Source organism: Pleurodeles waltl, chromosome 12 (assembly GCF_031143425.1).
Source record: "Pleurodeles waltl isolate 20211129_DDA chromosome 12, aPleWal1.hap1.20221129, whole genome shotgun sequence".
Classification (NCBI taxonomy): domain Eukaryota; kingdom Metazoa; phylum Chordata; class Amphibia; order Caudata; family Salamandridae; genus Pleurodeles; species Pleurodeles waltl.
Genome location: NC_090451.1, coordinates 638,664,244 through 638,677,384, shown reverse-complemented (window position 1 = coordinate 638,677,384; position 13,141 = coordinate 638,664,244). Strand labels below are relative to the sequence as shown.

The 13,141-nt window shown below is 45.6% G+C and overlaps 1 protein-coding gene across 4 annotated transcripts in view; it reads right to left on the bottom strand.

Moving 5' to 3' along the window:
* The window catches only part of CRTC2 (CREB regulated transcription coactivator 2), a 161,268-nt gene that overhangs the window by 115,973 nt on the left and 32,154 nt on the right, over positions 1–13,141 (bottom strand). For all 4 annotated transcript variants that reach the window (XM_069218165.1, XM_069218166.1, XM_069218168.1 and 1 more), the window contains exons 2-4: positions 10,801–10,902; positions 1,181–1,297; positions 280–341 (exon numbers count right to left, since the gene is read on the bottom strand). In XM_069218165.1, coding sequence (XP_069074266.1) covers positions 280–341; positions 1,181–1,297; positions 10,801–10,902 — 281 coding nt within the window. The remainder of the gene's footprint in view (positions 1–279; positions 342–1,180; positions 1,298–10,800; positions 10,903–13,141) is intronic.

The following is a 13,141-nucleotide window of genomic DNA, read 5'->3' as shown; positions in this document are numbered from 1 at the left end:
GTATAGCTTAGAGAAAAGCAGAAACACAAAGGTACTGAAAATAAGACACACAAATCAGACTAGCCAAAACAATATGCAGAGAACCATAGATGAGAAACTGAAACAAAGATACTATTGGCCAGCAGCTATAGGCACTATATACACTTCTCAGATATTGCACTTCACTCTGACTCAAGGTCAGGGGAGGAGCAAAATGTGCACGAAAGACAGTTTCACATGCAAAGGAAGCCAAGAGCAGGTAAATGAGGCTCTTCCAGAGGTGGAGGTGGGGGTTTTTACCTCCTCCAACTTGGCTCTGGAGGCGGTGACAGGTAAGCCGAGCTGTATGGAGAACTGTCGATGTGAGCAGAAAACAGTTAAGGAATGATTTAAAAAAATAGATTTGCAGACAAAGTAGGGAGTATAGAGGAGCCAAAATATTGTGTGCAGGTGAGAGTTGTTAAACAACGGAAGGAAGGTGATAACTAGTACGCCCGATGTTAATGGTATTATCAGGATTTTGTCAAGGACTCAAAATTGCTCTTTTCTGTAATGCATTCATGCAAGCATTAAAAAAAACTCATTTAGAAGCTGAACATGGAACACCACGAGATGATTCTTTGAGCTAGCAGGCTCCAGGGAAGAACGCCTCTTTCATTAAAGGATTTCATTTCCATTTAAATAGATTACATGGAATGTGATGGTGAAAGTTTCAGGTGTGCCCAGGAGAGGAAATTGTGTGTTGAGCGGGGGGGGGGGGGGGGGTGAGAGGCTCTATCACCCAGAGAGTTCCAGGAAGTGGCATCAGGGCCAGGTGCTAATACTAGAATCACAAGGTAGGTCTTTACCCTTGAAGGGCCATGCTGTAGCATTGGGAGGGTCATAAAAGTATTACTCTAACAAAGGATAGGTCCACAGGATCAGATCTGACCTACTAAGAGCCATAGAAGACAGGCAATAAACAGCTATACAAATTCATGCCCTTGACGTTTAAGATTAACAGACAAAAGCCTCAAACTCAGAAAGAATAATAAATCAAGTTGTAAGACAGTGTAGTAATGGTGTAACCCAGAGAGAAGCAGAAATAATCCATGCTCCAACTGCCAAACAGCAGTTCCCCCAGACAGATGGAATATGCTCTTGAAACAATGACCCAGTGAGTAATAGCCAAAGCAAAAAAGTCAGTATAAGCAAAGGATATCTGACGCATATATCTCCGGAGAGGAGACATCATCCTCCGGGGATCTCTATGTACTCTCTCCACAAGACCATGGTGTCGTGTGCTGCGTGTCGAATCCAGAGGTGAGTGCAGAGGCCCCTAAAAGAAAATGAAATATTAAGATTTAGCAAGTACTAGCAGTAGCAAACAATCCAACAGACAGCATAATCAATGCTCCAGAAAGGCAGAAAATGATACCATTATTGAGGCATTGCGTCTTCATCTAGCCATCACCAACAGAGAAATGAGCAGACGTGTAGCTCGCACATCATGGTCCACCACTTCCTTCCAAGCTGGTAAAAGAGTGGAATCTAACTAAACCACCACCCCATCCACAAATTCATTCCAACTTGCTCAGACAAAACTGTGATGCAACCAGCACCCGGTGCCCGATCCAAACACACACATCTACCTACTGCAAAGACATTAACGCGCAAACACCCTTGGGACCATACCAAAACATGACCTATTGACCCTTAACTGCTAAGGACCACCAACCAGACCAGGTGGCAAAATCAAACCAATGCCCAGAGGAACATCAAAAAACCAACATCAACTGACCACGAACAGTAATGTCCATATATCACAAAGCTGCACCCAAAAATGCCACATATCAGAGTGCTGTGCACAAACATGCGCACCAGAGAACAGCTCCTATTGATCACCAGCGTAGACAGTGGAGAAGCACCCAACAAACATCAACTTTCACAGAAAAGCACTTTTTGAACAACTTTTACACACATCAGCACCTAACAAACAACACAATTTTTTCATGGACCCGCAACATATAAATGGCATAACCTACAAGGAGACACCCAACAAATACCACCTCCCATAGATTTGCATCATCACTACTTTAATCAGAGTGGTACCCAGCAAGCACAAATTGTCCCAAAGTAGCACCCAGTAAACACTACTTTGTATAAAACTCCCCACTATTCTCCCACACAGCAGCAGCAAACAAAGACGATTTCCTATGAGTAGTAAACAGCAAATACCACACCCCACAACAGGGTCTTTTCAAGGGCAAGGATATCTTATGCTATGGCCTAGTGTGCTACTAACAGACTGGGTCAAGAAGCAGAAAATGTTGGCCACAATTTCGGGGAAGAGGGAACAGCTATATGTCACTTCACTCCATATGGCACAATATGCTTGCATTATCAACTGTTACACAAATTTGGTCCCATTAAACAGTACCCCCTAGAGTTGTGTCTTTGCAACATTGAGTGTGTTTCCCAAAACATGTATTATCCTAGTGGATAAGTTAATAACACAATTTTAAGACAACAAAAAGATAAATAAAGGATGTTTAGATTGAATATTGCGCAAAGAAAACTATTTAGTCCGAGCATTTTTTTAAACAAAAAAATATTTTCCTTATTTACTACTGAGGAGGCTTGGTGATGCCTTATATAGTTGTCCAGAGTATCACAAACAAACTATTCGCAGGTATGAGTATTTCAATTCTTGTTGCCTCACTGTGATAGATCTTGCCACAGACTCTTAAACACATTATATATATGCAAATGATCAAGATGCAGCAAAAAAAAAGTGCTTGCCACTTTGAATGGCATGCAAGCCTGTTACTTTCTCAAGGCTGTAATGAGGAAAATAATAAAAAAAAAATTTTTCCAATGTTTTGAATACTTTAAATGTTATTTAAGGTGCCACGCTGAAGGTGAATACTCCGCACTTTTGTTAAAACGCATTTGCTCCTAAAGTTTATCTTTGTACTGTGAAAAGTGCATGTGTAGTGTGATGGACAGTAACATCAGAGGATATTAATTAACTTATATCCCATTTATTGGGCTTCTAATTCGTGAAAAAATGAACTCCTCCTGGAGTTGTTGCCATTAACCAGCATTTTCAATAGCAGGGCCCAACAAAGATCACTTGCCAAATGGTGACAACCATCACACACCACATGCCTGCACCTCATAAATGTCTTTCCCCATAGAGTGTCATGTACTGAAAATAGCTAATGTATAGACACAACCAAACAGCCTTAAAAAGAGCAGCACCCAACAAATATACCTTTTCAAAGAGTTTCATCCATCTAGCAGCATAACCAAAAGACCAGGGCCCAAAAAATACCAAATGCAACAGGGAAGCGGACAACAAGTATACTGAATAGAGCAGCAACAACTAAACATCTTCCAGCAGTGCATCTTCAAGACTGCTACCTATGGAAACACCAGAAGACTAGAGACGAACGAGTTACTTACCTTCGGTAACGACTTTTCTGGTGAATACATTAGCTACCTGTGGATTCCTCACCTAATGAATACTCCCATGGCGCCAGCATTCGACGGAAATCTTCTTCCTAGTCTCTGCACGTCGACGAGGTCAGTACCAACATTTTTTACGTGCATGAGAACAACAACCCAATGCAATGAAAGAGCAAGGCAACATCCCATAACATTGTAAAATACACCACATTGCAATAAAATGGCTGTAGATTTAATATAACTCTTTTTTTTTTTTAAACCAACAAATATATGCAAATCATGTATATACACAAAGATATATACAAATATATATACATATAATTATATACAAGTATCCATATATACAACATCTATTGCAACCTTGAAGACCAAGAGGAGCGCACTCAAGGATTACTTGGTAAGACCAGAAAGGCAACGGGGAGGCGGGTGGGACCGTGAGGAATCCACAGGTAGCTAATGTATCCACCAGAAAAGTCGTTACCGAAGGTAAGTAACTCGTTCTTCTGATGGATACAACTACCTGTGGATTCCTCACCTAATGAATAGAGTCCCAAAGCAGTACCACTCCCGGTGGTGGGTGCCGAAATGGTCAAACCAAGAAATCCTGCAGCACTGACCGTGCAAAATGGCCGTCCCTTCTGACCTCAGAGTCCAAACAGTAATGTTTCGCAAAAGTGTGAAAGGACGACCAAGTTGCGGCCTTGCAGATGTCGACCACAGAAACACCCCTGGCCAAGGCCGAAGTGGCCGACTTAGCTCTGGTGGAATGAGCTCTAATGCCATCAGGAGGATCCTTCTTTGCCAAAGAGTAACAGATTTTAATGCAAAGAACAACCCACCTGGAGAGTGTTCTCTTGTGGACTGCCTTTCCTCTCCTCTTGCCCACGTATCCGATGAACAGCTGATCCTCCAGCCTGAAGTCCTTCGTTCTATCAATGTAGAAGCTTAACGCCCTCTTTGGGTCCAAGCGATGAAGTCTCTCTTCCTCCTTTGAAGGATGAGGCGGAGAATAGAACGTGGACAAAGTAATTGTCTGGGCCAAATGGAAGGGTGAAACAACCTTCGGGAGGAAAGCAGCCTTGGTCCTCAACACCACCTTATCCCCATAAAAAGTTGTATAAGGGGGTTTTACTGATAAGGCCTGCAACTCACTCACTCTCCTTGCAGATGTTATAGCCACCAGGAAGACTGTTTTAATAACCAAATACCTTAAGGGGCAAGAATGCATAGGCTCAAAAGGGGACCCCATAAGGAAAGTGAGGACCAAGGACAAATCCCATTGAGGCATAACAAATGGTTTTGGAGGATATTTATTTAGAAGACCTTTCAAGAATCTGAGAACAATAGGGGATTTAAATAACGATGGTTGATCTGGAAGACAAATGAAGGCTGACAAAGCCGACAAATAACCCTTAATGGTAGCCACTGCACAACCCTTCTGCGCTAGAGACAGAGCAAAAGACAAAACGTCCGACAGATGAGCATGTAAGGGATCAATCTGTCTCTCCCCACACCACATAACAAATTTAGACCACCTATTAGCGTAGATAGATTTAGTGGAGTGTCGCCTGGCCGCTAATATAACATCCACTACATCAGGCGGGAGAGAGAAGGAACTCAGGTTGCCCCGTTCAATCTCCAGGCATGTAGGTGTAGACTCTGGAGGTTGGGGTGTAAAACCTGCCCCTGCGACTGCGAGAGGAGGTCTGCCCTTAGAGGGAGACGGAGCGGAGGGCACAGTGAGAGTTGGAGAAGGTCATAGTACCACACCCTCCTTGGCCAATCCGGAGCTATTAAGATGACTTGGGCCCGGTCTTGGCCAATCTTCCTCAACACTCGAGGAATCAAGGGTATGGGGGGGAAACGCGTAAAGCAACTGGTCGCACCAGGTTATCAGAAACGCGTCCCCCAATGCTCCCTGCACCGGATACTGGAGGCTGCAGAATAACGGACAATGCGCGTTCTCCCGAGTGGCAAACAGATCTATCCGAGGAAACCCCCACATCTGGAAGATTAGACAGACTTGATCTGGATGGAGACACCACTCGTGGTCGGCCGAGAATTGGCGACTGAGACTGTCCGCTCGTACATTCAAGACCCCGGCCAAATGATTTGCTACCAAGCAAATCTGATGGTCCTTTGCCCAGGAACATAGTCGAAGAGCTTCTCTGCAGAGAAGGTACGACCCTACTCCTCCCTGTTTGTTTATGTACCACATCGTGGTAGTATTGTCCGTCAGGACCTGTACCGACTGACCACGAAGGGAAGGGAGGAAGGCCTTGAGAGCCAGACGTACAGCCCGTAACTCTAACAGATTGATATGAAACATCTGTTCCTCTGGAGACCAAAGTCCTTTGATCTCCAGATCCCCCAGATGAGCTCCCCACCCTAGAGTGGAAGCATCCGTTATGACCGTGGCCACTGGTGGCGACTGCGCGAACGGGTTTCCTTGCGAAAGATTGTTGCTCGCAATCCACCACTTCAAGTCCACAGCAGCATCTCTGGAGATCTTGACCGCACCTTCTAGATCTCCCTTGTGTTGAGACCACTGCCTTCGGAGGCACCACTGAAGAGCCCTCATGTGCCAGCGAGCATGCGTGACCAACAGTATGCAGGAGGCAAACAGACCGAGCAGACGAAGGACCTTGAGGACTGGAACTACCGCTCCATTTCGAAACATTGGAACCAATTCCTGAATATCTTGAACCCGCTGAGGCGGAGGAAAGGCTCGATTCAATGTTGTATCCAGTACTGCCCCTATGAACAGGAGGCGCTGAGAGGGCTCCAGGTGAGATTTGGGCACGTTCCCCGAAAAGCCAAGGTCGAACAACAACTGGGTTGTTGACTGCAGATGATACGACACAAGCTCCAGGGACTTGGCTTTGATCAACCAGTCGTCCAAGTAAGGGAATACTGCTATTCCCTTCCTTCTGAGCTCTGCCGCAACCACTGACATCACCTTCGTGAAGACTCGAGGTGCTGAAGTAAGACCAAACGGAAGGACCGCAAACTGATAGTGCTGCGACCCTACCACAAACCGGAGATACTTCCTGTGTGACTTGAGTATCGGAATATGAAAATAAGCATCCTGCAAGTCGACAGACACCATCCAATCTTCTTTGTTCAACGCCAAAAGCACCTGTGCTAGGGTCAGCATCTTGAACTTTTCCTGATTGAGGAACCAATTCAAGATCCTCAGATCCAGGATCGGTCTCAACCGACCATCCTTCTGGGGAATCAGGAAGTACCTTGAGTAACAACCTTGACCCCTTTCCTGCTCCGGAACCAACTCCACCGCGCCCTTTGAAAGGAGGACTTGAACCTCCTGTTCTAGCAACAGGAGGTGTTCTTCTGAACAATAAGATGGGCGGGGCGGGAGGGGGGGCGGAAACTCCCGAAAAGGAAGGGTGTAGCCTTTTTCCACAATACTGATAACTCAAGTGTCCGTTGTAATAGTCTCCCACTTGTGGAGTAAATGCCGTAATCTTCCCCCTACAGGAGAGGAGTGAGTGGGAAATGGTGGAAGCCTAAGGCTGCTTTCCCTGCTGCACCCCTCCAGAGGACGAGGAAGAGGCAGAGTGCTGTTGAGAGGCTCCTCTGGTGCGGGCCCTACCTCTCCCTCTAAATGATCTATAGGGGTGAGAAGAGGCGGGTTGCTGGAACCTCCCCCGAAAGGAAGAGGAGGAAGAGCCACGCCCAAATCCACGAAACCTCCTGAAAAACCTGGAAGAGGCAGAGGTAGAAGGAGCTTGCAGCCCTAACGATTTGGCTGTGGCCCTGCTCTCTTTAAATCGCTCCAAGGCCGAATCAGCCTTTGCTCCAAACAGTTTGTCCCCATCAAACGGGAGGTCTAATAGGGTCGACTGCACGTCCGCAGAAAACCCTGAATTACGGAGCCAGGCATGTCTCCTCGCCACCACAGCCGTGCCCATCGCCCTAGCCACCGAGTCGGTCGTGTCCAGCCCAGACTGGATAATCTGGGTTGCGGCAGCCTGGGAGTCCGAGACAACATCCAAGAGTCCCTGGGGAAGCTCCGTAAAAGAAGATGAAATATCATCCATAAGAGCATGGATATATCTCCCCAGAATGCAAGTTGCATTGGTGGCCTTCAACGCCAAACTGCAAGAAGAAAATATTTTCTTGGATTGCGCATCCAGTTTTTTGGAGTCCCTGTCTCCAGGTACCGTCGGGAAAGATCCAGGCGCTGATTTAGATGAACAGGAGGCTTGCACCACCAAGCTCTCCGGCGTAGGGTGTTTTGAAAGAAAACCAGGGTCAGATGGTGCAGCCCGATATCTTCTGGCCACAGCCCTATGAACTGCCGAGGAAGATACAGGCTTCTTCCACACCTCCAACACCGGATCAAGTAAAGCCTCATTAAACGGCAAGAGAGGCTCCGCTGCAGCAGAGGCCGGATGCAGCACCTCCGTCAATAAATTCTGCTTCGCCTCTGCCACCGGCAAAGGCAGGTCCAGAAAGTTAGCCGCCTTCCTCACCACCGCGTGAAAGGTAGCAGCCTCCTCCGTATACTCCCCTGGAGATGAAAGGTCCCACTCAGGGGAAGTATCCAGCCAACTGGCCGTATCCAGACCATGCAGTCCATCACCAGAGTCCTCAACCTCTCCTTCCTCCAGGACTCGCTGGTACTCCTGCTCTTCCAAAAGACGGAGAGCACGCCTCCTTGAATGTAGTCTCTGCTCAATACGCGGAGTCGACATGGCCTCTGCCGAAGTCGAAGATCGGCGCCGATCTCCAGAAGCATCCGACGCCGCATCCGGCGCCACAGGCAGCTTCGGCGCCGATGAAGGAGCAGGACGAAGAGATCTTGGAGCCGATGGACCCACCGGAGTCACAGGACGAAATCCCGACGTCGACGGGATGGAAACCTCCGGAGCCAATCCCTCTGAAGCCACCGGAGCGGCCACCGGCGCCGACACCGGCGCCGAGCCCACATTCCCAAAAGGGAGAAAGGGCATAAAGGGTGCCGGCCGAAGAGGCGCAGGATCACCCAATGAAAAGGCCAAAGGCCCCGAAGGACCAGCCGGAGCACCTCCTGGAGCCATCTGCTGAAAGATGGTATACATCGCATTCAGAAATGCAGTACTATCGGCTCCAGGGGCGGGAAAAGCCGGATACTGAGGTGCCTGGATCGAAGGCGACCCCGACGCCGGCCTCGACGTCCGCAAACGCCGGAGACATCACAAGAGGCTGCATCACCTCAACCACAGACGCTTGTCCAGGCGAAGTCGGTGACGCCGGAGAGGGCAACGGCGTCGATGGATGCGGCGTGACCGTGGGACTTACCTCCCAAGTCCTCCGACGCCGAGCCGAAGGCGACCTCGAACGAGTCTCCTTGCTGGAATGACGCCGTGAATCTCTACGGCGCCGGGAGTCTCGATGACGCCGATGAGACCTTGGCGAGAAAGACTTTTTGTGATGTTTTTCCTTTCTCTTCGACTTCGCCAGGAATAGTTTAGCCTCACGTTCTTTGAGGGCCTTCGGATTCATGTGCTGACATGAATCGCAAGTCACAACGTCGTGGTCGGAGCTCAAACACCAGAGACAGTCGGAGTGAGGATCTGTAACGGACATCTTGCCCCCACACTCTCGACAGGGCTTGAAACCCGACTTTCTCTGAGACATTGTTACCGCAGAGAAGAACTACGCAGCAGAAAATACACTGTAACTACTAAAGTAACAGTAACTCCCTCGAAGATAACCGTTTTGAATGCACGGAAAAAAGGGAACTGACGTCGGCACGTCGGCAAGGACCTCTTATTGCCTGTATGATGTCAGACGGCGTCGCGTGGGCTAGAGTGACGTCCTCGTCGACGTGCAGAGACTAGGAAGAAGATTTCCGTTGAATGCTGGCGCCATGGGAGTATTCATTAGGTGAGGAATCCACAGGTAGTTGTATCCATCAGAAAAACTGTGTTCATCAGCAGCAAATCTCGTTCTCATTGCATGAGTAATAAGGATAAAATGTCAATATAGTGAGGCAAACATAATTGCACCGCCTGGTTCTCCAAACACCATTCCCACAACAGTGCCACCTCCAAAATTTACTTGCTGCACAATGACAACCAAATTAAAGGGGTGACCATATAATACATAAATGTTTGCTCAAAGAGTGGCACTGAAAAAATATATCACCTACACAGATCAGTAGCCAATACACACTACCTTTCACAACTGTAGCAATCACCAAATGCCTCATCACTAAGAGCACCAACCAACAAACACCAATTACCTCAGAGCATCACCAAAATGCAGAATCTTACCAAGACAACATTTGTATTCCCCACAAAACAGCACTGATGAAACTCATTTCCCCATAAAGAGCTCAATCCAAAAACCTATCTCCCAAAGAGTAGCACTGAAACAAACAGTACATCATAAATAGAGCAAATTCTAAGCAACTGCAACTCTATATGGCTGGCAACGGCTTCACAAGTAGATTGTCCCTAAAAACAGAAAGGTAGAAAATGTTTCCCTCTTTCGTGGAGCAGGAGTTAATCACTCAAATATTTTTCCATTACCCCGTCACAGAGTGGTATCCATCAAACACTACCTTAAGTAGCAGTAAATATCAAACATTACTCACCATAGAGTAGCGTCTAACAGAAGTGTTTGCTTGAAAAACAACCATAAACAAAATCCCTTCCCACCAAGTTGCATCCATCAAACAACACCTCCAACAAAGTGATACCTGAGAAACACCATTTACCACAGGGCAACAAGAAACTCTTACAGCGGACCAGACCATGACAAAAGCCTTTGAACAAAGAGGGACAAACTCATAATAACACAGACTTTGGAGTAAAAGAAAAGAAAGACCACCTTCCATAGCGGAGTAAATAACATGTACTGCCTCCCTCGAAGTAACTTCCAACAAATCTAAGTTTTCAGATCAGCATTCACAAAAGCACACTATTACATAGTAATATCAAATGCATCTTGCCACACAATATTCAACGTTTATCAGGTCTTGCAGAGTGGCATTCAACAAAAACACACTCTCAGAGCAGTGAAATTACCAGCTTTCCACAGACCGCCACTCAAAGAAACCTAAAGCTACCTACAATTGACAAACTGCTAGCTATTTGAAAGAAAACTAAAAAATACTGCCTTTCAGTGAAAGACAAGTGAAAAATACCCCCAACTCCCACCTACCAAAAACAGAAATCCTTTAGAAGCAACCACATAAAATAAAATCATCCATCAGGCACTACTTCCCACAGAGTAACGGCAGAAGCAGCTATAAGATATTGCATGTTTTATCAATTTAGGAAGATGTGACTGTCAGCAAGTCCTAGTCAATTTCGCACAGTAAGCAGCGCTGTGATACATGGTGTCGCACAATGCCATCACCTGAAACTCTGATGAGCTGTTCCCAATCTGGTTCACATTCGGCAGTGAGCCTCCATAGTAGGGTCCTCGGGTGTGGGCCAGTCTCAGTTTCTGTGCTTGCATCTGCATTGAAGAACAGAGACTTACTTTAAATAACATAAATATGGCACTGACTGTAGTTGTTAAGGGAAAAAGATGAAGTTTAAAATTAATAAAAACAAAAACACAGAACGTGTGACCATCTGAATTATTGCTCACAAGCACCAAGAACAGAGAATTAGAGGGTGTGATGTTATTCAGGAAAGGGAAAGGGTGGAGTTAACAAATGTGTCTGTGGTCCCTGTAGTGGAATAGCAAAGGGCATCAGGATGCACTGACAAAGATTGTGCGATCCCAGTGCTACATCATCTGATAGTGCTCCCAGTTAAGACTGTGATGCATTGACAGAGCTGATGACATCACATTCCACTGATACAAGTCAGGCAAAAAGTGTGATGTGAGAGGTCTATAGGTTTTTAGGACTTTAACATCACTGGATGCTACAGGTGGGAAGAGAGGCATCAACACGAAGCTGTAGAGACTATTACTAAAAAGGAGATGTTGGTGTGTGCTTATCATCAAATGTAGCTGAAGCTCTAACGGATCCCACAATTGGAATCGAAAAGGACTTAAGAGAAGGAATAGGATGCATTAAAAAGGGATGACCAAGTCCAAGAACTTCAAGAGCACTGGGTACTACAGTCAAGGGAAGGGTGCATTGAAAGAATTGACTAAGATTCCAGTACTCCAACGATAGAGTCAAGAGCGATGTGCTTTTGTCAGGGCTGCATATGCATCCTAGCACTGCAACAGAAAAGAGTGCCATATGTTACATATGAGCTGCATTGGCAGTACAGTAGAAAGTCCTTGCACTACAACTGTATTTTACACAGATGGTTAAGACTGAAATGTATTTGTACATTCTTACATCCCAGTACTTCAAAGAGGTTAGGAAGATCAGAACTTAATTTTATTGATACAGCAGTATGAGATTCTAGTTCTACAATATACAGGGAAGGATGTTCATTAGAATCAAGGTTCAATTGCTAGTACTAGAAAATAAAATTACAATACTGTACACTAAAGCCATACAAGATACTTAACTCCACAATGAGAGTGCACTGAAAGAGGTGTGAATGGACCACAGATGGCAACAGCACAACTAAAATAGCAAAATGTTTGCTGTGGATTTGGACATATGGTGGTAGGGTGTAAAAACACTACAACAGCATTGACCTAAAGTTCACTGTAGTATCTAGACCCTTTCTTGGCAAAATTCAGTAATGTAATACGAAATGGGGGTTAACCAATGGAAGCAGAAGATCTACATTAAGACAGAATAAAATAGTCTCCTCCTAACTCCATGCTGGTGTTTGGGTACAAATCCAAGTTTACTTCAACCCGTTATAGCTTGCTCTTTCCTAAAGTTCTTATGTTAGCTTTCCTTACTAAAGATGAGAATGATCAAACTATGCTTCAATAGGTCTCCTTCACTGAAGATGGAGTAGGCAAAATCAAAAGGGCTGCCCGCTCATATCAGCACTTGTGGTTACCGATTCAATTCTCATCTCGCTGATTTGATACACATGTAAACATTAGTAGTATCACAGCCTTTTAAATGTTGTATAGGTTGCATCACTATTGCTGCTTGTTGCGTATTTTCGTTATTATTTTTTTTATGGAGATGGAGTACAGTTTTGTCCTAGCTAATTTTCTCTAGGTACATAACTCAATATGAGGAATCCAAAACACTCACCAACATGTACGACACTCACATCCAACAGTGTACAGTAAGACAGGTCACACCACATAAACACATAACAAATAAGCTATATTGTTGCCTTTCATGTTACTCCCAACTACACTTGCCCCCACACACTATTAAACAGAGTACACCACACATCCCAAAGATGACACAAAGATGGCAACACCCGTTCTAGTCCCCCTCAAATCAATGTGTAAAGGATGTCTTACAAAATGAATAAACAATTGGTAAAAGTCCTCTAGCAGACTTCTCAGAAGCCAAAAACTACTCACTCACATATACCCCTCTCACTGACCATGACATTTCACTCAAGCTGAGATGGACCAGAACACAATATCCAGAATACATCCTTACAGGGCCAGTAGAATTGCATACTGAATCAAACACAGAGAGCCGATAAAGGTCTGCAGATACCACAAGTCTCACTAACAATTGAGACTTACACATTTAGTGGTCAGGTTGAGCTCTTACTTAAAGAGGGTAAATGTGGCACCTGCTCAGAAGAGCTAGTTTTATCACTGAGACTCTGATCGGAAAGCTGCTGTGTGATTAGCAAGT